General features: G+C 41.5%; 1 protein-coding gene across 3 annotated transcripts in view; it reads left to right on the top strand.

Moving 5' to 3' along the window:
- The window catches only part of MYBPC3 (myosin binding protein C3), a 90,073-nt gene extending 64,626 nt beyond the window's left edge, over window positions 1–25,447 (top strand). For 2 of the 3 annotated variants that reach the window (XM_044436234.1, XM_044436233.1), the window contains exons 24-35: window positions 1,991–2,095; window positions 5,191–5,379; window positions 8,445–8,579; window positions 9,749–9,916; window positions 12,824–12,912; window positions 15,791–15,986; window positions 17,898–18,037; window positions 18,336–18,495; window positions 19,559–19,695; window positions 20,489–20,675; window positions 21,994–22,036; window positions 23,361–25,447. In XM_044436234.1, the coding sequence (XP_044292169.1) occupies window positions 1,991–2,095; window positions 5,191–5,379; window positions 8,445–8,579; window positions 9,749–9,916; window positions 12,824–12,912; window positions 15,791–15,986; window positions 17,898–18,037; window positions 18,336–18,495; window positions 19,559–19,695; window positions 20,489–20,675; window positions 21,994–22,004 (1,517 nt within the window). In that variant the 3' untranslated portion in view covers window positions 22,005–22,036; window positions 23,361–25,447. Of the gene's footprint in view, window positions 1–1,990; window positions 2,096–5,190; window positions 5,380–8,444; window positions 8,580–9,748; window positions 9,917–12,823; window positions 12,913–15,790; window positions 15,987–17,854; window positions 18,038–18,335; window positions 18,496–19,558; window positions 19,696–20,488; window positions 20,676–21,993; window positions 22,037–23,360 lie in introns of those variants that run through there. The other variant, XM_044436235.1, reaches the window with a different exon arrangement.
- The last annotated feature ends 1,277 nt before the right edge of the window (window positions 25,448–26,724 follow it).

Genomic DNA, 26,724 nt, shown 5'->3' with positions numbered 1-26,724 from the left:
CACCTGCTATTTTGTGGGGAAATTGTTTCACAGTAATATTATACCTGATAAAAACATCATACATCAATAATATATGCTGCATAAACGTTTATGTCCTTTAACAATGATAGAAAGTTGCCCATAACTACTGTGTTTTCAGGTATGCATAAATCTGAAGAATAATTTGAGTTGTCAACTGACTGAAATTGTGTAGTGATGTGAGCTTTAGTATTACATTAGGGTGCAATCCGATGCATGTTTAGACAGAACAAAGTCCTATAATTCTCAGTATGTTCCAGCCAGCCATGAAGGCTGGAGGCTGCTGAGAGCTGCAGGACTTTCTTCTGTCTAAATGTGTGTACAGTCGCACCCTTAATCAGTCAGTTTACATATATTTAGAACAATGCTCACAGGAAAAAGTGTACTTTCCTTGTTTCAGATTGGGGTGAGAAACCTCCGGTCTGCAGCCCATGTCACCTTTGATTCTGGCCCAGACCTCCATGCACCGCTCACTGGTTACACCACCCTGCAGGCGCCATCTTGGAAAAAACATAATTCTTCCTTTTTTTGGAAAAAATATGTTCCATGATTGCTTAGTGACACAGAGAAGTGCTGTCCATAGTGGGTTCATCACAGCCATGCCCAGATCCAGTTATACTCCCTGGAAAAAATGGATCCGTAACTAGGGCCAGTAGAGACTCAGTATCTAAGTCCAAGCATTTAGCTATCCTAATCACCTGCTTGGTAAGAAGTGGACATCAGCCATTAATAACAATGGAGTTTGATCCCCAGGGGCCACATTTTGGGAAGATGGGGATGCGATCAAGAATAGTGAAGAAGATAACCTGGCATAATAGTTATCTGGATATGACACTGGGTCCATAGACTCTGGGGCCACTGATGTGGGGCAGAGGTAGGGGTTGTGCTGATGCTCAACAGTATCAGGAATCAGCAGAGCCAAGAATAAAGCAAGGTACACCATGTGAGTTATCAACGGTACTGAACCCGATGCCACTTTGATCAGAAACAAGCCCAGCATTTGTACCACTGGCAGGACTAGAGTTGATGTAAAGACCGGTGTTGGAAGAGCCAAATGTGAGGACCACCACAGAAATGGAGGTGCCCAGAGTCAATCATGCAGGAGGAACAGATACCAAATGGTGATAACTGGAAAATTCCATTCCCATGCCCTTGTCTGAGATGGCAGGGTATCTTCCAACATGCTTCCTACACACCCTTGGTTGAGACCATCTGCTTTTTCTTGAGCAAAATAGTCACTTGCAGAAGTTGTTCAGAGAAGAAATTTGAGGCAAGACTCTCTACCCCAAATCTAATGGAGCCACATGGGCTGATGCTAAGAGTGGCTTAGTCTCTGATTTCAAAGTAACTGGGACAGACTGGATATTCCAACCGCTCTGCCTCCTCCACCTCCTCCTATCCTGTATGAGGCTGGAAGGGCCCACTAAGACTTCACTTATTTAATCTATCCAAAGCTAAAGACTGTCATGGAGTTGGACATACTTTGAGCTTAGACTTATTTGGCAGATGCTTCAGTACCAATCCTGACTGCAGAGAGCTGGGTCCAAGTAAAGGTCAGATTTCATTCAGATGGAATAGACTCAGATAAGCTGCCATGCAGTTTTAGCAAAGACATCATGTTGCTGGCCTCAAACAGATCAACAAAGAAGAGATTTGTAGAAGACAATGTTGGTCTGCCTAGCTTGGTCCCACAGAAGAGCTCTTAGATGAAACAATCTAAGCCTGCTTTTAGCATGCTTTGTAAATATTTGACAGTGCAAGCAAGGACCAACCAAATGACAAGGTAGATTTACAGGAAAAGAATGAGAGAATTAAGAACAACACTACACAGCAGCCCCCCAAAATCTGGGACAATTACAAGAACTAGAAAACATTCCTAAGTCTGTGGTGGCAGTGGCAGATGAAAAGAACCCACCTTTTCAGGGGATGTTATACCCTTGCACCTAACATACACATCCCTTTCTTTTTCCAGATGTACCTGACCCACCTGAAGCTCCCAAAATCACTGAGGTTGGTGAAGATAACTGCACAGTGCAGTGGCAACCTCCTCAGTATGATGGAGGACAACCAGTACTGGGTAAGAATTTATGTAGTGATAGACTCACCAGACAACTTAAAAACAACAACAGCTAGTAAGCCTGAGAATAATTTCCTGTCTGCTCACAAAATGATATATATTGTTTTACGATTTTAAGGACAAGGTGTACACTACCTGTCCAATTGAAGGACAGGTAGTAGACATCTTGCATTACACAAAAATGGTGACAAAGGAGATGGGAGAGAGTTCTGCTTACTTTGGAAGGCTCAGAGTAGAAAGCCATGATGAGAAAAATGTTTGCTGATTTCTCTCAACTTCACAAAAGGCAGAGGCAGAAATCACTTCTATTGTAACAATTGACCCTGCAACAAGTTCAGTAATGGGAATATTAAGTACCAAAACTGGAGGACAGGAAGAAGTTGTCATCAGGCCACTGCTCCATATATTGTTGGCATGATTAAAATCAAGGGTCTTCATCCTGTCTTTTGTCGGGCTTTTCTACATCCATTCTCTACTCGTGGTCGTTTATGGTTTTTTAGAAAACATTGTGATCTTCCAGATTTGTTTCTGTGTCAAACCAGCATTTTCAACAAAGTTTTTAGAGGAGGGAAAATGTATTGTTTCATTGTTACAGTGAAATGAAGACCTATTTCTTCAGATATGTTTGCACTGTTTCACTATACTACAGTGCCACCTAAAGGTTATGTAGCAGAAAAGAAATACAGCAGGATCCCAGATCCGCTATCTGGATTACTGCAGTTTCACTTAACCAAGGTTGACAATCACCCCTCCACATTTGTGGAGGTTAGGGATGCAGAACCCCAATTAAAGTGGGAAATCCATGAGTATCTCTAGGGAAAACCTGAAGATATTTCTAGGGAACTACGCACTCTGTTTGGGGATGCTACGGTCTTTGTCTCAGTTCTGCTAGTCAGCCCCACTCATGAGGTTTGTCTCTCAGTGGGCATGATGATCCTATAGATATTCATGTTCTTTCCACTTTTGCAGAGGTCCTGCATCCTAACCCCTGTCCACTACTATCCATGGGTTCAGGCGTTCACTGGAAGGCTCAAAACCTATCCCTGCAGATATGGGGGTCCTGCTGTACTTGTGCAGCGCTCGAAGTTCCATGCTGTGATTAAATCAAAAATAAACACAGTGGATTAACATCTAATTAACAGCCTCATATAGAAAAAGTCCAAGTGTGAAATTGTGCCCAAGGCCTGCAGGAAGCACCATTTTGTGGTAAAGCCTAAATGGTTTTTGGCAAAACTCTTTTCTAGGCAATAATCTTCTAGATGAAACATATGAGCTGACATCCTTGAATCCAATTTTGCACCTGGAAATTTAATTAAAAGGCTACAGTGCAATGGATTTTTAATCATGCTTCTTTTCCACTTAATAACATCACAGGTGTTGCATTTCAGCATAAAAGGTGTTCTTGCTGACACCTGTGGAATAAGGCTGCAATTCTAAGCACAGATACTAGGGCATAACCCCCACGGAGCAGAGTGAGACATCTTTTGCATCACACAAAAATCAAATCAGCATTCAAACCTTAGGAAGTGTTATAAAATTCATTCATAAGTTCCAGGTCTGCATCTTTTGGCTTTGATTAGGCATGGAATTATTCTGCCAAAAGATGGCTACCTTTAGAGGAAAACCTTAGCATCCAGACAAATTGAAATGTACCCTTATGAGTTTCTGTATGTATCTATTCCTAATATTCCAAATGTATTTCTTAATTATGGAATGACTACTTGCTGGTGACTGAAAAGTCACAAATTAGTTTAAGAGATGCATAGGTGAATGAGCCTTTAATACTCTGGATTTTGTTAACAGCTCCAATAAAGGAGATCACACACAACAGGAAGACAGAGCTGATGCTGGGATTTATTACATAATTTGGGCCCTTGATCCTCTGTCCTTGATGGGTGCTGATGGCTGTTAGAAATTGGGAGCCCATCCATAAACACTGACTGGCCTTCCCTTCGGGCCTTTTGAAGAAAGTTGCTTTTCCAGGATCAGTTGAAGTCAGCTGAGATGCCAGTAGACATTTCTGGAAAACAGGATTGACTCTGTCTTCCATGATTTCTACAGCTGAGTGTTTCGCCTTCTGCATAGATGTTAGGCAGGATCAAACAGTGGTCATGGGTTGGTTCCAGCTTGACTCTGAACAGAAAAGCCTCTGGGTGTTTGAACTGAATTCATAGACGGGTGTCAGGCTGTGCTTATTTTAGCCACTATCCTGTGCATGTCTGCATGGGAACTGGCCTCATGAAACATAGTGGGACACCTTAGAGGAAACACCGGGGATCAGACTGTATAAAAGTAGGCTAAGTTAATGAATCTGTGGTTGGTTGATACGTCTGTAAGAGCACAACCCTAAGATCTTCTCCTGATGTGATATGGGAGGCCATCCTTTTTTAAAGTTTGAGCACTGAGGTCCTCTGATGTCAGTGCTTGAGCTCCAAAGACCCCCTGCCTCACACCCCCTTGCAGCCAGAACCACATCAGCTGCCCAACCTAGTCACAACTAGGCCTTGAAGGGTGTGCTGGAAGCAAGAGGTGAGGAGGCTGGAGCTGCGGAGTTGTGCTCATTCCCAAGTCATGCAGCCTTTTCCTCTCTCTTTCATGGGCCCTAACTCTAGACAGCCCAAAATGGCCTTTGAGACCAAGTGGAGGGTGCAAGGCACAAGCGAAGTGAGGATTGCAACTACACCTTGCGCTGTGCTTTGAATGTTTGTAAGCCTTGACTGTGCCCTCTGGGTGTGAATTAAGGACCAAGCTTATTCTTAAAACTGAGGATGAAAGACATTACAGTGATGGATTTTCCTTTCCTTGTTTTCTCATTAAATTATAACCCACCTTGCTCTTTGTTGAATAGCCAAAAAAGCACCTGTGCTGAGGTTTTGGCAGCATGCAAATAGGTTGCATCCAACCCAGTGCAAGCGTGTAGAAGCCTCCTGCTAAAGAACTGTGTGTCCTTTTTAGTAAGCCCATCTGACACAGTTGCCAAGGATCCCCTGACCCTCGGGAGAGCCTTCTTGTGGGGTGCAGGAGACTGTAGGATGGAGGCAGCAGCAAAGAAATCCTCTGTTAGTTTCCTTACATTGTTTTTGTTGAATTTGTAGGATACATTTTAGAAAGGAAAAAGAAGAAGAGCTACAGGTGGATGAGGCTGAACTTTGACCTTCTGAAGGATCTGACTTATGAAGCAAAGAGAATGATTGAAGGAGTTGTTTATGAGATGAGGATTTATGCCGTGAACTCCGTTGGCATGTCCCGGCCTAGCCCTGCCTCTCAGCCTTTTGTGCCCATCGGTGAGTGTCGCTGCGTCCGGTGTTACTTCCGAAGGGGGGCAAGAGACACACACAAACAGAATCACATCTTCTGCCTCTACATAACAGGAACACAAAGACCCATATTTAAGAGAGCCGACTAGCTACTTATCTGCTTTTTCATTTCTAACTTTTTAAAACTCCTCCATGTAAATGGGAGCAGGGTGGTTCTCCTTGCATGAAATCGCTGATGAATTCTAACTGTTAAAATTAGAGGTGTGAGAGGCAAGCTGGGTCTTGGTGAGAGAGGGAAACTAATTGACAAGGACCTCCCTTTGCTTCTCAACTTCCCCTACTCCATTATGGGTGCAAATATCACAGTATACTACTCAGTGCTCCATTTAACACCCCCCTCCCCTGGACCTACAAGGATAGCTGATTAAGAAAATATCCATGGAATTATTTTCTATAAATAATCACTATGACCCTTACCATGCAGTGTTTCTATCAGTCCCTGAACTACAGACAAACTGTATGAGTCTGGGGGCAGGGGGAAGCATCTGAGCAGCCGAGGTGGAGCATTGACAAAAATGACTAAAGAGGTGGGTCAGCTTGCAGAAGACCCTAAGCTTTCTGAAGATGCCAGTATGAACCCCCAGGGCCCCACTGGTGGTCCAGAAGAGAAAGAGGCATTTCAGGAGGAGATGGTTAACTCTGATCTTCAACCACAACTCAACAATGGCCCTGTGGAGCAAGGAAAAATACAAAACCAGCTGCATGAAGCAACTGAGCTAAAAGGTCGGAGGTTTTCCTGGATTAGAAATGATCTACTTGATGAGAAATAAGGTTCTACCCAGCAAGTTTGGAGATGAGGCACTGGGTTTGTAAAGGGCATTGTGTGGTAATGTGCTCACATCCATGTTCCTCTTACGTGTGATGCACATGCTTTTTACAATGACTTTTAATGATTGGCTTTAATTAAATGTAATTTCAGGGAAGCAAATGAGTAAGATGCATTTGTTGCAACACCATGAGGTGGGATACTAACATTAGATTCTCCATCTGTTGTGTGATTATTTTTTAAGTGGGTCTAATGTTGTACAGAACATTCTGCATGGTTGAAATATTTTAAATAATGCACACAATATGTTTAAATGTCGCAGCAGATTGCCTTATGAAAAACACACATGGCATGCCAAAAATTGTTTAGCTGAAATGTGTTTTCCTTTATTCCCACAATCAGAATGATATGAATGCTCCAAAATTATGGAATAGCTGCCATTTTATTTATTTATTTATTTATTTATTTATTTATAGGATTTGTTTAAAGCCACCTGTTAACATCATTTAAAGGCCCTTTGCAATCTTAGGTGAATTTTTTTTGCTTACAGAACATTTCAGCTTTGCAGTCAAATATAGATGGAAAAGATACTTCTTTGGTTCAAACTGTCTTTAAGTACTAGAAATTTTTATACCACAGTAGTGCTGGAATCTAGTATCACATATAGTCACAGTTATGACTTCTGAACCTGAAGGTAATCTCATTCTTCTCCAAATTTATCACCATAGATCTGTGACTTCTATAGTCAGTAAACATAGGATTAATTTGGGATCATCTACATGTAATCCAAATATTTGCTGGTCTTTGCCATCCTCGTGCTAGATGAAGTCACTGAAAACAGCCCAATTTCTCTTCCTTTGCCCTCGCTTCCTCCCCACACCTCATACTCTCTTATAATTACACTCTCCACATTCACTCACCTAGGACTCCTGAGCTCTGCCCCAACACCTCCATTCAGGCCTGTAACCCCTTCCTTGCTGCCGCAGCTGGAAGAGCAACGAGGTGCAGCATGCCCCTTCTGCACCTGAAACATGTGTGTGACGGTAGATGCATTCGTGCTCATGTGCTCCTGTCATGTGGCACAAGCAAAATGGAACTTCCTCAGTCTCTTCTATGCGCTGGCAAAGTGAATGTAGAAACTGAACTGCCTCTGTCTACTTCTATACCTGGAGCTGACGAGAGACTGAGGCACACCGAAGGAAGAGTCAGATCCAGCTGAATTCGCGTCACCAACTGATTTGGCTCTTGGCTGTTCATTTAGTGAATTCAGGACACACGGAACTTGAATGTACTAAGGTGTCCAGTGCTTTGTTCTGATATTCCTCGTTGCTTCTGTGGAGTACAGAGTCCTCATTGGCAGTCATTTTCCACTTGGGAGGTTCAGATATATCAAGGAAACAATGTCAGAGTACATTCCTTTTGTGACATTTTGTTTCATTCCAGTTTTTTATACTAGTCATCCAGGCATGTTTGTACAAGGAATAAATGTATGAAAGAAGAATTGTGAGGGAATTTGTTTAATATTGATGTCTAGGCTTTTATCACCACAGTGGATGTATCCACATTATTTTGCCAGTCTCTTCATTGTCCTTTGGTCTGGAATGTATCCAGAAAGCAGTTTGATGTCCCTTCCTGCTCAGCTTTTAGCTGTTAACTGTTGAGTCTCCAGAAGACACTTTAGAGATTATTTTCACATTTTTGCTAGCCCTATATCCTTCATTTTATGTCATAGCAAGATAAACAATTGCCCCATTCATCTGTTCTGACCATGAGCACTGATCATTAAAATCTAGTATTTAGAAGCTGGGTCCAGTGAAGAATGCGGCAGCTTCCCTCCTTACCGGTCACCAACGGCATTTAAGTCCTACTCTAAGGACATGGTCTTGATTGTCTATCAGTTTTCAATCCCTGTTTAAGGTGTCGCTATTGATAAGCTCTATAGGAGATTGTGTCTCCTAATAGGGTTAAATCAAGATTAATCTACTAAAATACAAAACAGGTCCTTCTTTGTCACAGCGCAATATTCATGGAATAAAACCCAGTGCAAGAGTTCTCTTTAAAAAATTTTGACAGGTATCTGATGGGATGTTTTGAGAATGGTCATCTTAGATGGTTTTATACTGAATTGCTGACTAAATTTTTAAATTGCATTTTTGCAAAAGGAAGTCTTTTGATGCCACCTTTGCATTTTTAATAATACTGCTGGGTTATTATTTTATCAACATTCAACCAATGATTCAATGTCTCTGGATTTTATATTGTTTAGCTCCTCCAAGTGAGCCAACACACTTTACAGTAGAAGACATTTCCGATACGTCTGTTAGCTTGAAGTGGAGACCCCCAGAACGGATTGGAGCAGGAGGACTGGATGGGTACAACATTGAGTACTGCAAAGAAGGATGTGAGTTAGCTCTGGCACATTCCAAACTGTGCTTCCACTGAGCTAATGAAATGGTGTTCAAGGCTCGTCCTTTTAGCTGACTTTGCTAATGAAGGCAGGACACTTTGGAAAGGAAAAAGAGGTAAAGGGTGGGAGTAGCACAGCTGAGAGAGCAACCATGTGTCTGTCTTCAGATTTCTGAGATTGCAGGTGGAATCCCCAGAGTTTCCCTTCTAGAAACCCTAATCCTAATCATTACCTATAATACTATTTAATTTATTTTTGTTGTGAATTGCACCAAAACAAAGCAGAACACATTCTAACAAATATCTCCATATTACTTCATATATAAAAATGTATTGGTTAAACTTCAACAAAGGCAGACCCAATATCCATATATGGTTCCATTCAAGAGTAGTGTCTACATCTAAAATACCGAAACATAATCTTTGAACTACTACATTGTAGGAGGTGAGCTTTTGCCAGTGCTGTGTACCAGTCTTTTAGTTGTCAAGAGTATGGAAAATCAATTTACATGGATCATGCTTTCTTTAGGTTTCAAGAAACAGGTAGGTAATTTAAAAGAATATATGCATCAGAAAATATTAAACAATGTTCTGCCATAAAGTTTATCCATACGTTAACTTCCTTCTATTGCCTATATTTCTATGGTTATCATGGCACATAATCAGAATTAATTCATGACAGAGTTGGCAGCCATGAGCTGTGGTCAGCCACCAGCGCACAGGGTGGCTTTCGGCTGGCCGCTGTCTCTCAACATCAGCCCCTCCTGCTTCCTCGTCTTTTAGCAGGGAGATGAGTGTCCACTTGATAGGCTTTCATTTGATTGACACACATTTCTAGCCTCTGCAACATCATACATAAGCTCATGAAATCTTGCAATGTGTCTTCTTAAACCTCAATTACTCGGCAGACCCACTCTGAACATGCTAGCTTTTCCTCTCCCTCTGCTTAAATGAGCTGAGCAACCTTCTTTGCATTTACATTATCTCCAGGTTGCAATCTTAAAATGAGATGGTCTGCATAAACATACTTAAGATTGCTCATGAATGCTGTGAGCTATAGCCTAAAGCATCTGAAAGTTACCACATGGCAAGAGGCTGAATTAGACATAGTTCTATGAACATCTGTTTGAAAAAGATGACAAACAAGGGATCTTGAATTTGCAGCTACAGAATGGATTCCAGCTCTTCCTGACCTGACAGAGCGCACCTCAGTTCTGCTTAAAGATCTGGTCACAGGCGACAGACTTTATTTTCGCATCAGTGCTGTAAACCTGGCCGGTACAAGTCCACCAGCAATTATCAAAGAGCTGATTACTGTCCAAGAGATCTTGCGTAAGTATCTAAGGAAAGCTAACTTTAGCCACTGAGGGCATTTTTATTGATAAAATTAATGAAGAGATACTTGGAGGATGAGATGAATGGTTATAATGGAAGAATTTTTTTGGGAATAGTCTTATCCATGGTTAGGTTTGAAACCATGTTTCTGCACCTTTAGAGGGAGTGCAACCCTGTCCAGAACAGTCAGTGTTCCTAATTCCCAGACTAAGGAATCATTTTCCTGCAGTGACTCAGTCTTGTCAGGATTCAGCCTCAGTTTATTGACCCTCATCCTGCCCAGCACTGCGTCAAAATACTGGTCCAAGAGCTGTTAAGGATGTGCTAATGTGCTTCCCAGTCAGCTTGCAAATATCCCTTAATGGTGCCATTCCTGACTCTGATGAAGCAGATACATAGAGTCAGATATCAGAGTACACTGATCATAGATGCCTTGGGCCTGAAGAGACCCCTGTATGACTCCGCAGCTTCAGGTATAGTCAACCAGTGCTATCATCTGGACATGGTTCCTCAAAGAGGAATCCCTCAGGGAGGAGCAGGACCATCACAGCACCATGCCTAAACCCCCAAACTGCCAAACCAATCCAAAAGAATGCCATACTTGGTGGATCGTGGCCAAGAAAGACCACCCATGAGCAGCCAGCTCCCTTGCACAAGTTCACCCATCACCTGTGGAATGGAGAGTTGGTGCTTCTGGGCGCACCAAAAACAACTGAAATTGCTGATTTCTGAAATGGGGCAGGGTAGCATAACTTGTAGAAGAACTCCACCAACCTGTCTCTTTGTAGCTTTCCCCTAGAGGTTTCCCCCCAGAAATGCTAAATCTCCATTCTCCATTACTTGTGGAAGGGAATAAGTGGAGTTGGTCATTCATGGAATGGAAGCGCCAGTGGGCCCTTCTCTCAGGCCAGCGGCACTGGATACTGCCCAGTGGTATGAAAACATGCTGAGAGACTGAGGAGAATTGACAAGGTTGCATTCACCTTCTCTCTTTCCTGATAAAGGTCATCATCAGAGTGACCAAAACTAAAACAGTCCAAAAACCAACCTTGGATGCAGCCTGGAAAGGATCTGCATCACCCATTTCTTTCAAGAGTGTCAGAAGTTGCATGGCTACTTCCCATTTGTGAATGGGAACCAGTTATTAAGAAGCTCCAGGCCAAGGGCTGGTTTCTTGAAAAGCAGGTGCACCACCAGCTCTTTCAAAATATTAGGCACCTGTCCCTTTTGCAGTGCTATATTTACCACACAGGCGACCGATCTGCTATCAGTTCCCTATGGCTAGTTCAAATTTGACTTGAAGGGCAAGTGTCAAGAAGGCAAGCAATTGAATGTATTGCCTGAACTGTCATATCTATTTGACTGGGCCTCAAACTGATCCAACAAAACTGGAGCAGATGGAACATTGGACGCCTCATTTGGACTTGCATCAGCTTTAATTACTGAAAGGATTGGACCTGTTCCAAAACTCTGCCATCCTTTCTAACTGTAATGCCATTGTATAAGGGGAAAAAATCTAAAAATAATCATATAACTGCACATAATTTTCCTGAAACTGATCTGAATGCCATCCTTTCAAGTTTTGAACAAAATCTAGTAATTTAGGCTGTTTACATCAGGCAATCAATTTATGCTTCCATCTGATGTATAATGTTTTATGATGCTTGGCTTGATTTGCACATTTCTGATTCTGCTGTTCAGTCGACTAGTATCCCAGATTAATATTTTAATTGTATACAGTGGCGAGATTGACAAAACGCAGCAAATGACCCTGCATAGTTAACACGATTTTTTACCATGAGCCTACAGACAGTCAAGAGATTTCTGTGTTACTGTGGCTTCCATCCTCCCTCTTAGTCCTCCTGCTGTTGGCATGTATCCCATCAGCCATTGCACATAAAATTCAATCCCAACGTACATTGCTCCCTGCTCATGCTGCCAGCTTCTTCCTCATTGGTCTCTCCATCAAGGCTGGATGGCTGGAGTGTCTCCTACAGTTGCTGCTGTTTCATTGGGCTCTGTGTTACTTGCATACCAGGACCATGGAAACCATGATCCTGGGGTACAGTCAACACAACATGCCATAATTGTACAGAGAAACCACACACCAAAAAAGTTGTTTATTATTGTGATTTCTAAAGACCAAACTTACCCGGTAAAATACCATGGCTGAATTCAGACAGCATGACAGACCAACAGTGTTTTAAAAAACCACCTTGGCTTCTCGGGTTGTCTTAGCCCAGCCAGTATCTTTCATGGAGTTTTCTTCCTGAAAGTAGTTTTCCTGCCACTTAAAGGATTGCTGCATGCTTATCTCCAATATCTCACTTTCATGCTTGGTATACATTTCCAAGAAAAGTGAGGATAAACATGCTGCTTTCTGCACCTTCATAATCATTTATCAAAATACGAGTGGTCTAATTTAGCTGACTGGATCCCAAAAAGATGGAACCACTGATATAACTGCTAAATCCTCATCTCTGACTGGAGTAATCAAAGCGCAATCCTCAGAGTTCCAATGATGGTAGGATGACTCAGAACAACATTAGGAGAGCTTTCCTACATGAGGCATTGCTTGTGTGTTTATTATTCCTTACTCATAATTGTGTAAGTGCTCTTTAGGCAACATTGTAATTTAAATTTTTCAGATCACATTCAATTTGTTTGTTTCAGAACATGGGAAATGATATTGTCTCTCTTTCAGTAGACTTTCACTCTAAAATCAAGACTTCACAATCATATTCAGCCACCAAACATAGGATGATGGCTTTCACTCTAAATGTTTTGGATTTATAATAATGTAACATTAATTGCTATCATCATTCTTTACATCCTCATAAATTTGACATGTTCCATAATTTGAAATAAATTTAATAATCCTGTAATTTGATTTCTGATTCACAGAACGTCCCAAAATCTGGCTACCACGCAATCTCAGACAGACTCTAATGAAAAAAGTGGGTGATACAATCAACATTGTAATTCCTTTCCAGGTATGTGATTGAATCCATTGATCATAATATTAACTCATATCCCCAGTCCGGCAGTTTCCAGGGGACGTAAGTATGCCAGTGCTTTCCTGGAACTCCAATTTCTAGATTTCTTATTTGAGGGCAGCTTTGTGCATCAAAGTCCCACCCCGTGGAAGTTGTGGCTATGAAGCAGATCTGAAAGCCGCTATTCACTTCTGAAATCAGAATACATATAGCTATTCCACGTTGCGTTTCTCTAACCTGTTACATTTAAGATTTTTTAAGATATCAACATGCATAGTCAGTTTCAAAGATTACTCAGGAAATGTTGCTCATTCTTTGTGCAGGAGTTAAAAGAATTTTTGTTATTGTAGCACTTGAAAAGCTAAACACATTTCCAGAGCATACAAATAACAATATTTTGGCATTGGGAAAAATACACCACCCTTTACCCCACGCACACCATGAACAATTATGGACATAATTGGACTCCTCTGTTGCATCTTTTGTGAAATTTACCAGTACTGCTGGTATCACTAGGGGAAAGCAACGCAACTCCACCCCGTATGTCCATAACTTTTAGGTGATTGCTGTGCATCCTCCAAATCTGCTCTGGAAGGAGATTTCTAAGGAGAGTGATGGAAGGTTGCAGAAGTGATGGAGAGAGGAATTTGTGTTGTGCAAACAGACTTGTGCATGCACATAATCGGCTTCTGTCCAGCAGGCTCAAATCCAATTTTGCTGCATGTCACTTCCTTTTACAACATCTAGTGGCTTGGAATGAGGATACAGATTCTTTTCATCATCAGAAGATGTCCTGATGTGCTTCCCAATCAGCTACAGATGTATCAACCTGCTTTCACATGCTTTGTTCCATTCCTTATGGTGTCTTTCCTGAATCTGACGATACAGAGAAATAGAGTTGCATATTATTAGCACACTGAAGGCAGGTACTCCACATCTCCTAAGAGCCTCTTCCAGTTGCTCCACTTCTCCTAAGAGTCTCTTCCTGTTGCATCCAGGCAGAGAAGAGCCCTACATGACCCCACAGCTTAACTGCCATAGGCCTGCTCAGCCCATGGTCAGCCAGTGCTATCATCTGGACATGATTCCTTAGCTATGAGCTGAATCACTGAAGTTCCATGCCCCCCGGCTCCCAGGCCACCAATTTCACTTGCTGACTAACGAGGTGATGGTGCTTATGTAACTAAAAAGCCAATCCCTGTACCAGCTGATTCATTTCAAACCTTCTTTTGAAACAACTGTGATAGTGCTTCCATGGCCCCATCTATTTTAACTAGCTAAGCTACTTTAGAGGTTCTCTAAGGTTAAGCATAATAATAATTAGATTGATTTTAAAAAAAGTTTTAATCTATGACAGATATGCTATAGCATTTAAAAGTAGGTGATTACTGTAAAATTGGTAGGATCTGTATGTATGGGGAGACAAATAATGTATTTTTTTTCTTTTTCTGTGTTTAATGTGATTTTATGGGATGTCAAGGGATTGTGGCATTTAAATAAGCAGGAAAAAAGTTAGTTTGAACACTTGTTAGAATCTTGGTTTGGGCTTGTCACATCTACATCCTCAGAGTTTGCTTTACTGTTGGAAGCACTTATTGAGGTTCATCAGTTATATCAACCCACAATCCATGTTTAGAAGTATCAGTGAATAAATATGATACACAGGATGTTAAGCAGGAATGGAATAGTGTATGGATTGCCCTGTTTCACCAAATCACTAGTTTGCTGTTTTAGCATCTGTATCTGAAATGTTTTTGGATCTCAGGTTCTATCTTATCCAGCAAAAATGTTGTTCTATGCCCATTGGATGCTACAATGTATGTTAAATAATAGTTTGTCTAAGTTAGCTAATTGCTGGGACTAATGCCAGGACAGACCTAATGCTTCTTTTAACCCTATGTTTTAACAGTACTTAATTATTCATGAGTAGGTTGTTATGCAATAAACTTTTTACTGGAACACTCTTTAGTATTTACTGATGTGCATATCCCCTTAAATTATCTACCTGCTTCCTGGCAGTTAACACACAATCAGCAAAAATGGATTCTCTGTGCCCTTTCAACAGCTAAAAGACTGACATTGTACCATGGTAAGGAGGTAAGCCCACTTTTTACAACGCAATTAGTTAAGGACCTAATGACACTTTCAGCTTTTGAATGGGTGGTATACAGAGACCACTCGTGAAAGAATATGTAGATTTGGTCTGCTTTTGTTGGAGGTTTATGTATACATTCTTAGAAAGCTGTATTTTCAAACACACACACTTCATATCCATGTACTGAAACTGAAATATTCAAATTTATGTAGATATATTTTTCCTCTTTAAAGTTTTGCTTTGGTGATATTTTATGAGAAAAAAATGTATTTACGATGCAGCTGATTTTCAGAGCAGGTTTTTGGGCAGACGTGCATCACAGATGCAAGGGAAAGTTTTCTGAATTCCCCAAAACAGTCAGATTTCACAGGATGAACAATGGATTTTTTTCATGATTACTTCTTCGGTAGGAGAGGGCTCAAAGAATCAACCCACTCATTTTTAGAAAATTCCAGTCTCCATCTAATGAAAGGAAACTTCCTCCTCACCAACCTGTAGGCTGTGGCTTGCCTTGGCTTTTGGGATTTATGTGCTCATCACAAATAGCTCCTCAGGAAGCAGCAGACAGGCAGATGCAGACGAGAAATGAAGGAAACTCCAGACTGACTTTGTGATAGACAGGGCGCTGCACCATATATGTTAGGCTTCCCGTGTGCAAGAGTGACAAACGTGTCATGCCGAAGGAGAAGTCAAATATACTTAGTGATTTCCTTAGATAAATGATTTAAACCACCAAATATTCAGTAAATTACTTTCATTCTGGCATTTTTTCTTCTACAGGGTAAACCTAGACCTAAAGTTATCTGGACAAAGGATGGCCAGCCAATAGACTCCAAGGAGGTGGCAATTCGAAACAGTAACATGGACACAATCCTGTTTATCCGAAAGGCTGAGCGCCACCATTCTGGAATATATGAAGTGGAGGTGCAAATAGAAAACATGAGTGATAAAGTGACTGTCACCATGCAGATCATGGGTAAGAAACTGCTGGAGTCTTAGGAGTTTTTCATTTAAATTTAGGAACTCTAATACAGGGTTGCAGGAGTATGTACAGAACTTCGGATACTTGCAACAATATTCCCATTCATCTCAGTGAGAACAGCTGAGAGACTGAGCTATGCATCCTGACAGCTCTGCGTCTAATCTTGCCTCTGCTAGGTGTTCAGGGCCTAGCCACACATGACATCAAATGCATTGCTTGGAACATCACTTGTGTTTTGTTTTTTGTTTAATAAAAATAAGGAAGGAATGGTGAAGACTAAAACCGCAGCATGTGGGGAGGGAACATTTAATGCTACTGTCCTTTGCTCTGATCATGAAAACATGGCCACACTGCAAACGACAGTAGAAACAATGCTCTAGTAGGCCTCCACAGGAGACTTTTGCTCATTGTTTGTGCTGTGGCTGGGGAGCAGTGGTCAGGATTACAACAGGCAAGGAAAGAGTTAATCTTCCCTCCCACAAGCATCTTGATTGGACATCTGTAAGGTGCTGCATTTCTGAGCTGGATCAGACTCCTTTGCATTTGTTTTAATTGCTTTTGAAACAAAGTCGACACTGACATTGCCACAAGTACCATATTTAACATGATATGTAGTTAGGGCCTCACTGAATGCTCTTACTCAAGCCACCTTCTTGCCTGCAGCCTCAGTTCTCCCATATGGACAGAGGTGGTGTTAGGGCTTGGCCCACTAGGGCTACAGCCTCAGTCACTTCATTCAGAGTGCTGAATCTCTGGGAGGCAATCTGCCCCATTACCTTTTGTCCATGGGCACTCGCTGGAAGGTACAAAAGCCCTGATTATCTCTGTTGGGTCTGATTCCCCTGGTTTACTTGGCTTTTTGCCCACACAATCACCATCTTCTGCCCACCCAAATCTTCCTACTTGAGGTTTTTTCCTCTGAAATTGAATGCCTTCCTCTTGCCTGGCAATAAACAATAAAGAGATTACTTTGGCATCCTTCCTTCAAAAGTGCTAGGATTGGGAAGTCCTGGTAAAACGATGCACTGTGATTAGAAAGTAGAGGTGCCAGTCACAACACTACATCTCTTTTTCTCTCCAACCTGTAATTTTCCTTATATAACTCTTCTGAATCTGAAAAGTTCAGGAGTTTTCAGACAGGGGTTTGGTCCAGTTCAGGAAAGCCCCATTTCAATGGGCATCTCCCAAATCTGTCTGAATCATGTTCAGAATTTGTCCAAAGCTCACCTATGGGCTGTACATTTATTTCTGTGCCAACTTTAGAGCTGATTCTTACTTTTAATGCCATATACAGCCTAGGCCCAGGATACTTGGGAGAATGCTTTCTCCCATACATACCTCCTGGTTCACTGAATCCTAGCCAGGAGATTTCATTGTAGATTCTACCTCCATATCTAAAAAACATTATCAGTGATGGCCTTAGCCATCTGAAATCTGTCTGATCTGGGTTCTTGGCTAATTTAGAGCTGTTAAGGAATTTAAAAAAATTCTTAAAATATGGAAGCAGCCATAAAACCATTAAATGTGCTGCATATGTAGGTGTCCTTGGAGATGTCAATTTATTTTCTATACTAGTATACTGTTTATTTTTATTTATAAAATTTCTATGCCGTCCAATTACTTGCGTCTCTGTTAGTTATTATTGTATTTTAATATTTGTTTTAGAATTATAATTTAGCTTTTAGGACAATTTGTTCATTGAAAAACAGAGTATAAATTCTTAAATATATATCTGGCCATAATGCAGAGATTTGTCATTGTTGAGGACTGCCAACTACCAGTTCCCAACTGATTTCCAGCACAGACCGTAGTTAATAAGACCTTTTGTTTTCCCCTTCCATAACTGGTTTCTTTAATAAAAGGATCATGTTTTGCATGTGGATTCCTGTGCTGTAACTTCTGCAGATAAGCCGGGTCCTCCTCAGAATGTGAAGATCGTGGATGTGTGGGGATTCAATGTGGCACTGGAATGGAAGCCACCCCAAGATGACGGCAATGCCCAAATCACCGGATACACAGTACAGAAAGCAGACAAAAAAACAATGGTAAGGGCCACTGTCCCACACCCCCTTCCCTGCCACCAACCCAATGCCACACACAGCTTTCTCAGCCATGCAACCTACTCTAAGGAATAACTTATCCCCAGAAACAGTAGATGCAAGAATTCTGGCTCACCAGCTAATCTCACCGATCTGGCAAAGTTTCTGTCCCTGTTCTGCTTCACTTGCTTTTGTCACATAATGTGTTTTTGCCTAATGTTCCAGAAATCCAAGCCAAACACATCATTATGTGTGATTGTTGCAAGATCGCCCACTTTTCTGACACTGACTGTTTTAATTTCAGGAGTGGTATACCGTTTTTGATCACTATCGACGCACTAATTGTGTTATCTCAGAGTTAATTATGGGAAATGAATACTATTTCCGTGTCTTCAGTGAAAATCTGTGTGGACTGAGCGAAATTGCTGCAACCACCAAAAACTCTGCCTTCATTAAAAAGACAGGTAAGAGAGAGATGACAGGAATTTCCACCTCAACATTCTTATCAAAAACCATGTTTGCACATTTTGATGTCAAAATGATTGATAGTATTCATTGAACATCTGCTATTGAGATCTATCATAAAATTATATTTGATAACAGGCAGTTGATGTGTTCCAGTAACTGACAGGTGGTATATAATAGCTTTTTTAATATGTATCAATATCTTATTTGAAACATGTCCAATTTAAACCAATCAGCAGAAGCAAACAAATTTTAAAGTTTCAGATCAAAAATGTCAAAATGCAAATGTCATTTAAATGTTGCATTGACATTTTTCAAATCTGCAGATGGCAGAATGACAAGCATTTGCAGATCTTGTTTGCATACGTGTGCACTTATACACAAACACACACACCCTGTCATACTTCAGAGAGGCCAGGAAACAGAACCAAAGGACAGGGTTGATTCTTAATTCTTGAGGTCAGCAATGGCAAGAAATGCCATAAGAATTCCCCTATTCAGGCCCAAGTGCCTTTGCCTCTTGCTGCGTGTCAATAGCCATACTACATTCCCATAGGAAATAGTACATTTGGGGAAAAGGAAAGAGAAAGGGAGTGCATGCTTCAGATGAATATTGGGAGAAGAGAAAGAGGATTCTGGGAATATTGGAGAGGGGAGAAACAAAGGAAAACACAACTGGAATGTTTCCATTGAGGACAGATAGGAGTCCTGGAAAGAAGATGAGTGGGGGAAGGGAATAGAGCCAAGAGAGATCGGTTCAGAGCCTGCCCATTCATCTCCGTTTCCATGCATGAAATGCCATGGGCCTTTTTCTAGTCCCAAACATAAGTAGCTAAGGACTGCCTAACTAAAATTGTAACAAGAGAAAAATAGTATGATAGTGTGCCTTTCCATTAAAAAAATGGAGCAAGTGTTGGACAAGAGATTACCTTATGTGGCATGTCAACATTATTATTACTCTGCTCAATGGGAGTTGGTAATTCTAAGATAATATTAAATACTGGGCAAGATGAAAGAAATGTAACTCTTCCTTGAACCCAGCCTTTCTTTTTCAAACTACAGGTACAGATTATAAACCCCCCAATTACAAAGAGCACGACTTCTCTGAAGTGCCAAAATTCACTCATCCACTTGCAGATCGTTCAGTGATTGCTGGGTATAATGCTACACTCAGCTGTGCTGTACGAGGAAGCCCAAAGGTACATCGCAAACCAATTTTCTCAATACAGATGGAGAAAACAAACAAACCAGAATTCTAAAAGTTACTTTTTTCTAGTGCTTTTCTACTTTGTATTCTAGGCAATGTAAGACATCATAAATTCAATGTGTACTGAAGCGCTATAAAGCTTACCGACAGGTGGGCCAGAAAGAAATCTGGCTTTGAATCCATTAGTAGTAGGAGTTACTCTTCTGTAGCAGTGAGCCGCAGAAACAGGGCAGACAAAATGCCTTTACAGCAGAAAGTGCAGTGGCTGGAACTGCAGCACGTCAGGTCAAAAAATCACCCTAGGAGTTACATGATCTGAGGGACAGCAGAATGTCCGGGAAGAGAATCTAAGCCCTGGGAGAAGAGGAAAAGGAAGTGGGAGATATATTGGGGGTTGAGGGAACTGCAGAACACTGTCATATGGAAGATGGGCAGATAACCAGTGAAGAGGATAGGTGGCCCTCTGAGAAGACTAAGAAATGGCTGAGAAAAAGATTTAGATACGAACAAACTCATCCCTCTTCCTTAGGACTTGCGTACCCTACCAACAAGCCATAAAATACTATGAATGGGCCTGGTACTCCTCTTGCTCGACAATTCCCCAAGTCTAGTTGGCCTAAGTTTAAGCTATGGGTGCTGTTTCCTTTAAAGTGTCAAGCATCTGAATTTACAAGGTATTCCTTGGGGAAAAGATGTTCAGATATCCTCCTTCCTCTTTTCCCCAGTTTTGAAGAAGACCTGCTTCACCCTTCTTTCTACTAGTGTTTCTTATTTTCATTATTCAGCCCAAAATCTTCTGGTTCAAAAACAAAGTGGACCTTTCTGGTGATGCCAAATACCGCATGTTCAGTAAGCATGGAGTGTTGACTTTGGAAATCCGAAAGCCCAGCCCATTTGATGGCGGCATTTACACCTGTAAAGCTGTAAATGAATGTGGTGAAGCTGAAATAGAGTGCCGACTAGATGTTAGAGGTAAGTTGGAGATGTACAAAATCTCTAAAACATGAAACTAACAGTGGTTCCCCAACTTACAATTGTTCTCTTCAAAGAAAGATAACTGAGCAGGTGGAGATGGGGACCAAAAGATACCTTCATTCTGTGTCTTCCTCATGCCTGAGTACAAAGGAAGATGTATAGAAAAACTAAAGGATGAGCACAATTGTTTCTTAGTTGACCTGTGAATTACATCACAGAAGCTTCCTTAGAGCTTACAAGCCTATCTGAGTGGCAGCCAAGCAAGTGTATTCCAAATGTATTGACATGCGCTTACAATGCTTATCAGCACTGATACATCATTGCCCTATGCAAATTGTGGTCTGGGGAGTGAGGTGTTTCAAGCAAGTTGTAAGATAAACAGTGCAATGCTCAGAAATTCTGCAGGAGAATATTTGATTACTGAATGTTTATCTTGCTTTTCTATGCAACCAGGGTGGCTAGGGAGTCTGTGCAACTTTAACAATGAATGAGAAATAACTAATTGAGAGATACACACCCTGTCCTCCCAATCTATTCTGAGATCCACAAATTATATCGACCAACTTGGCTGAGTACAGTGGCATCCTGGAGTGGCATGCACTGTACCTTTGGAAAATGAATCTTTTTGAACAATGCCATCAGCATCCAAGGCTGCTTGCTATTCCGTGTGTGCAAACTGCACAAGCCGATCTACTGCTGGTAAATGTGACAGGAAAGCTAAAAATACGTGCTGACCCATGAGTGCAAAAAGCCCAAAACTGAGCGCCACATGCAGTACTTTGATTAGGACCAAAATGCCAGAAAAAAATGCACAGCCATTCAAGATCAACAGAACTTCTCACCAGGCCAGCCACTATTAGAGGGAAGGGATGAATGAAGAGAAACATTCAAAGATCAAGGCACCTTGATCTTTGAATGTGAACCTGAGGTCTGCAGTATAGACTCAGATAATGAAGAGAAAGGTCATCGGAATAGTTTGCTACTAGTGTTGCCTGGCCAATCTGTGGTTGGAGCATCACAGCACCACTCAGCTAAGCCCAGCTTGGCAATCCCCAGGACCAAAACTCCTCCACAAAAGCAAAAACTGCAAATGCCCTGGTGAATAAGAAACTCGTTCTTATACTCAAACTGCTAGATATTGCAGCTCATATTCACAGCTAATGAGGGAAACACACTTTATGCCTTTGTAGCATTGTTGTTGTTTTAATGATTGTAGGCCGTCCGGAGATGCCATGAATAAGGTTAATAACAACAAACAACAATTGTCAGTTCTTTAATATTTCTCAGACTTTCCTTCATATTTTACTTTCTGCAGTGCCACAGTAGAATGCTGAACTACAGGATGTCAGTGAGTCCAGGTATGGAAGCAAGTAACTCAATAGAAATAAAACGAGATAAAAATGGGGGGCTGACCCAGCAGGTCTGATGTCTTTGATGATTGATGTTTTTAGTTTCTTCTTTTTAGTTTGTAGAAAATAATAATAATAAAACTTATTTAAAAAAAAGAAGTAAAACAAGACAATGGGTGGATTGAATAGCTGGGAGAGGGAGAGAGAATAACCCGGTTTCACAATTCTAGAAAGATATAGTGGCTTGTTTTAAGAGCAGGCTGTGCAGGGTGCTGTTTCCATAATCACAGTCCCGGTACAGCTTGTTGTTTCTCTACACCAAGGCAGCATGTCTTACTGGGGGAGGGAATCCCTCCAATCAGCCCACAACAACCTTGCACCTTGTTTTTGTTTCTGTAATAAAACAGAACCCTCCCTACAAGTAGAATAAATGCAGTAAGGGGAGGGCTCAGAAAGAACTTTTCTCCTAGAGCTGCTAGCATTCTGTGTGCAGCAAGTTTCTAAGTGGAGTAGTCAAAAGTGGTGTTCTCCAAGGTACTACTACATCCCATGCAGACTGTGGTAGTATGTATACTAGAGCCCTCTTTTGTATGTGAGGCACAGCTATGCCAGTATTTCTTTAATGCTCAGTTGTTGTCCCTGGGTCATCCGGTGTTTACAGCACAGTTGAGTGCCATGTATAAACAGTGCTGAAACTGCAGAAGAAAGAGGAAGAGCTTGAGAGGTCCTGAGTGTATCGCTGTGCTCTCAGCAAGTGCATAAGCCAGAAGTATCACTTGAATGCCGTAACTGTGGAAGAAATGGGAAAACCTACTGGCATTTTGGGTTCTTGCCTTCTTTTTGTTTGTCGAGTCTGCTAACTGCATGCACACTTTCAACACTGTGCAAAAATGGTTGTTAAAAATAAACTGCATTCTTATTCACAGTGATGCAAACATTAGCTGCCAACCATCCCCAAAAACAACACAGAGGAGGAGGAGGGAGATGGGTGAGGGAAGCCAAAGTACTCTTTTTTTCACCAATTAATCCCACTGAAATCTGTATGGGAAAAGAGCAGGGGATGAAAGGAAGAGGAAAAAAACATGGTGGGGATATATGCTGCATCTCAGAAAGCAGTTGTGTAAATTGGCCCTTGGTCTGAGTTTTGGGTTTCAGAGTCAACAGTAGCAGAGCAACTTAACTCCTCCACCCAGGGATCTGTTTCACACTGGCCTACCACCTACTGGCTGATGAACTACATTAAAATGTGGATTTCATAATACATTAATAGTTACTGAAGCGGCAGGCTTGCTTACTTGCGACACTCAGCCCATCTCTTTTATTTGACTTTCAGGTCATTCTGCAGACAAGTTGGAAAGAATGGATAAATGACAATCTTACTTAATCTAACTATCTGCCTGTCTTTAAAGTGCCATGACTAAAGTGTAGGCTGAGAAGCAGACAACACTGTGTTGTGAAGCAAGATGCAGTAATTTTGCAACACAATATTCTTTGCCCTGCTTGATGGAAAAACTCTTGACAGATACCCTGATCTAGACCATCACATATGCGTATGAATCTCTCTGATGCAGGCTCCTCCTTTCATCTCAACAGACAGCGAAAATGCATTTTTGCGCACAGAGCTTAGAATCCAGGGGAACACTTAGGCAGGAAAGGTAACCCTTGACATTACTGTTAGGAGTCACTTGACTGAGGGGATACACTCCCTTGTATCAGCACTAAAATAGAGCTAGTAGACACACCGGCATGTTTAAAGGCGATACATAAAACCTAGAAGAAAAAAGACTAAAAGGCACAATCTCATGAAAGCTTAGACAGAAGCAGCTCCCAACATGCCCCCAGCCAGGGGGGCTTTTGCTTAAAAATGCACAGGAATGCACCCTAAGCCGGCTATGCTAGACAGTTTCTAGGGAACAGGTTCCATTGCACAGGGAGGGCTTGCTTCAGAATAATCACAGGATCGCTATCTAAAGTCAGTACCAAAAGCTTCCCATGCGCCAGCAGAAGCAACCGCTAAAATAATGTGAAGATAGCATGTCCTAGAGCGGTCAGAAATGAGCAGAAGCAAGTGCAGACAAAACACACCGGCAGAGCCACCAGGAGGCAGCTCCGAGGCTGCCTCCTTCCAGAATGCAGCTTTTGCTAGTTTCTGTGGCTGCTGCAGGAAGTGCAAGCTTCCCGTTGCACTGCTGGCCATTTGCACTAACACAGCCTAATGAGCACTGGATGCTGCTCTGTGACTGCAATCCTGTACATTCTTTCTTGGGAAATAAGTGACCTCAGTGGGGCTTATTTCTGAATAAACATGTATAGAATTGCATTATTAAGTGATCAATCCTATTTTCCACTCACAATCCCATTTTGAGAGATTCCAGTAGACATACAAGTTGTTACATGTAAGCCTTCTTTACTAGGTGTCCAACTGCTGTTCTGTATTCTTCCCTTGACCCAAAAAATAAAAAATAAAATAGTAAAGATTCAAATGTTATTCTACGGAACCATCAGAAATTTTGGCAAAGTGTTGTGTCCCCAGCCTCTGCTTCCCAGTATATGAAAACAAAGAATACACAGCTTCCTTTTAGAAACCATCATTAAGAATTATTGAAGTTTCAAAAATGGCCCGCTTTCCAACCATAATTGTATCATTATAATCATTGCTATTGAAATAGTTATTGTTCATTTAGCTGCATTTAGTTAAACCTGATTATAGTGAGATAAACTTCACAGTTTCTCTCACCAAGTCTCCATCTCAGCCTGTATTTGGGAGCTCTTCTCATTAGCTGTCACTTTTTTTAACAGTATTCTTGGTTTTGACATATGAAACATAAAATAGGGAAGTGGAACGTAGTAGTATAGAGCAACTCAGTAGCCATAGCCTGAAACAGGAACATGCAAAACCAGATCCTTGCCTTGCATAAGCAAACATTTTGACTCCAAGGGATGGAAGCAGCTATGTGTTAAGGGATGCATGCTAGAATGGCTGTGACCCAACCTGACCGTGGGCGAATCCTGGGCTGGCAGTGGCCATGGGCAGTGCTGCCAAACCTCGTACCCCCCTCTCATGTACAAGGACACACACAGAGAAGCACACAGCCTTTTCATACAGCCACTGCTTCCCCCAATCTCTGCACACAGTGCTAAGGCATTGAGTGGCCTTCTTCCTTGCTGGTGCTCAGTGACCTGGCACTGGTGTATGGAAAGTCACCAGCTTGACCCAGTAAGAACCAGGAAGTGGTTGGCAAGGAAGGCCACTGATCTGTTGCTCTGGGGGGGGGAATCAGCACCAGGGGGCATGAGGAACAGTGGATTTGTGGGGTGGCCAGGGCATTGGTGAGCCGTGGGGAGACTTCCACAGGCCACCCATCAACTGCAGGTTCTCCATCTGTACAGTTTTCAATAAAGACATATGAAAATGTGCAATATTCTGTTTTTCCTTCTTCCCAGAACTAAGAGAGTGACTGATGACCATCAAAATGAGATATTGTCATGGCATAAGTGTGTAGATTCACATTATTAGTATTCCCAAAATGTTTAAGGCTGCAATTCTAAACACATCAACTGCAAAATAAACCCTAGCAGACATAATAGGGTTTACTCTCAAGTACATACACGTAAGACTGTGTTGCACAGCAATTACAGTTGTGCATTTTTCATGCTTGCTTAGGTTAATAGCCTTTAATGAGAGTTGTATGAACTGTCTTAACTGATGACACTGATATAAACCAAACATATTGTAAGACTTTAAAAGAACTACTTGTGGATTCTGAAGCATTTCTCTTCAATGTAACCTACAGTGACCTACAGTCTAAAAAGCAAAAACAACATACAGAAAGAGCTGTAGCTTTGCTTCTTTATCAAACTTGAGATTTTTAAAAATAAAATGTGTTATTTTCATCCCAAGCATTCTCGGTGCAGTATATAGTTTAAGTAAAGTCATAGCAATAAAACTGAACAGCACAGCAACAAGCATCACCAGTGAAAAACAACACAACACATTTAAAAGATGAGAGTAGAAAGGCTGCCTGGCAATCTGTCTGGAAAGGGAATGTGAAAACTGGTGGGATAAAAGAACCTTCAGCCAGAACCTCTCTTTTTAAAGCAGTCAGAGCCAGAAAAAAGGCTTCTGAGGATCTACTGCAGCAACAAAGGTAGAATCAGCTCTCCTATCACAGACATTTTATGTCCTGGGATTGCATGTGATACTGACATGCAGACTTTAATGCAATAGATTTTTGCACTAATGGCTGTTCTTGAATCCAGCTTTGTTAATAGAGGCTGAGGCGGACTCAGTAGCATGCAGCATCTTTTATCAGTTTAGGCCGATATTCCAACTATGTACGTATCTGGTTAGGATAGTCTAGCTACTCTTACCTGTGCTCTGGTATCCTCTCTGCTGGATTACTGCAATGTGTTTGTACATGGGGTTGCCTTGAAAACTGCTGGGAAAATTCAGCTGGTCCAAAATATGACATGAGATCACTGTTGAGGACTGGCCACTGTGATCATGCTAGGCCAGTATTTTACCATCTGTGCTTGCCTGCAACTCCATATCTGGGTCCAATTGAAAGTACTAGGATTAACATGAATGAATGAACATGGCCTCCCATATGTATGATCCTGTACCCTGAGATTGTTCTCAGAGGTCTTTCTGTGGGAGCTCCTGCCAAGGTGACATGGGTAGCTACTAAGAAGGACTT

Source organism: Varanus komodoensis, unplaced genomic scaffold (genome assembly GCF_004798865.1).
Source record: "Varanus komodoensis strain SLA01 unplaced genomic scaffold, ASM479886v1 scaffold3, whole genome shotgun sequence".
Classification (NCBI taxonomy): domain Eukaryota; kingdom Metazoa; phylum Chordata; class Lepidosauria; order Squamata; family Varanidae; genus Varanus; species Varanus komodoensis.
Note: the sequence above shows the minus strand (reverse complement) of the source record. Positions and strands in the feature narration are given on the sequence as shown.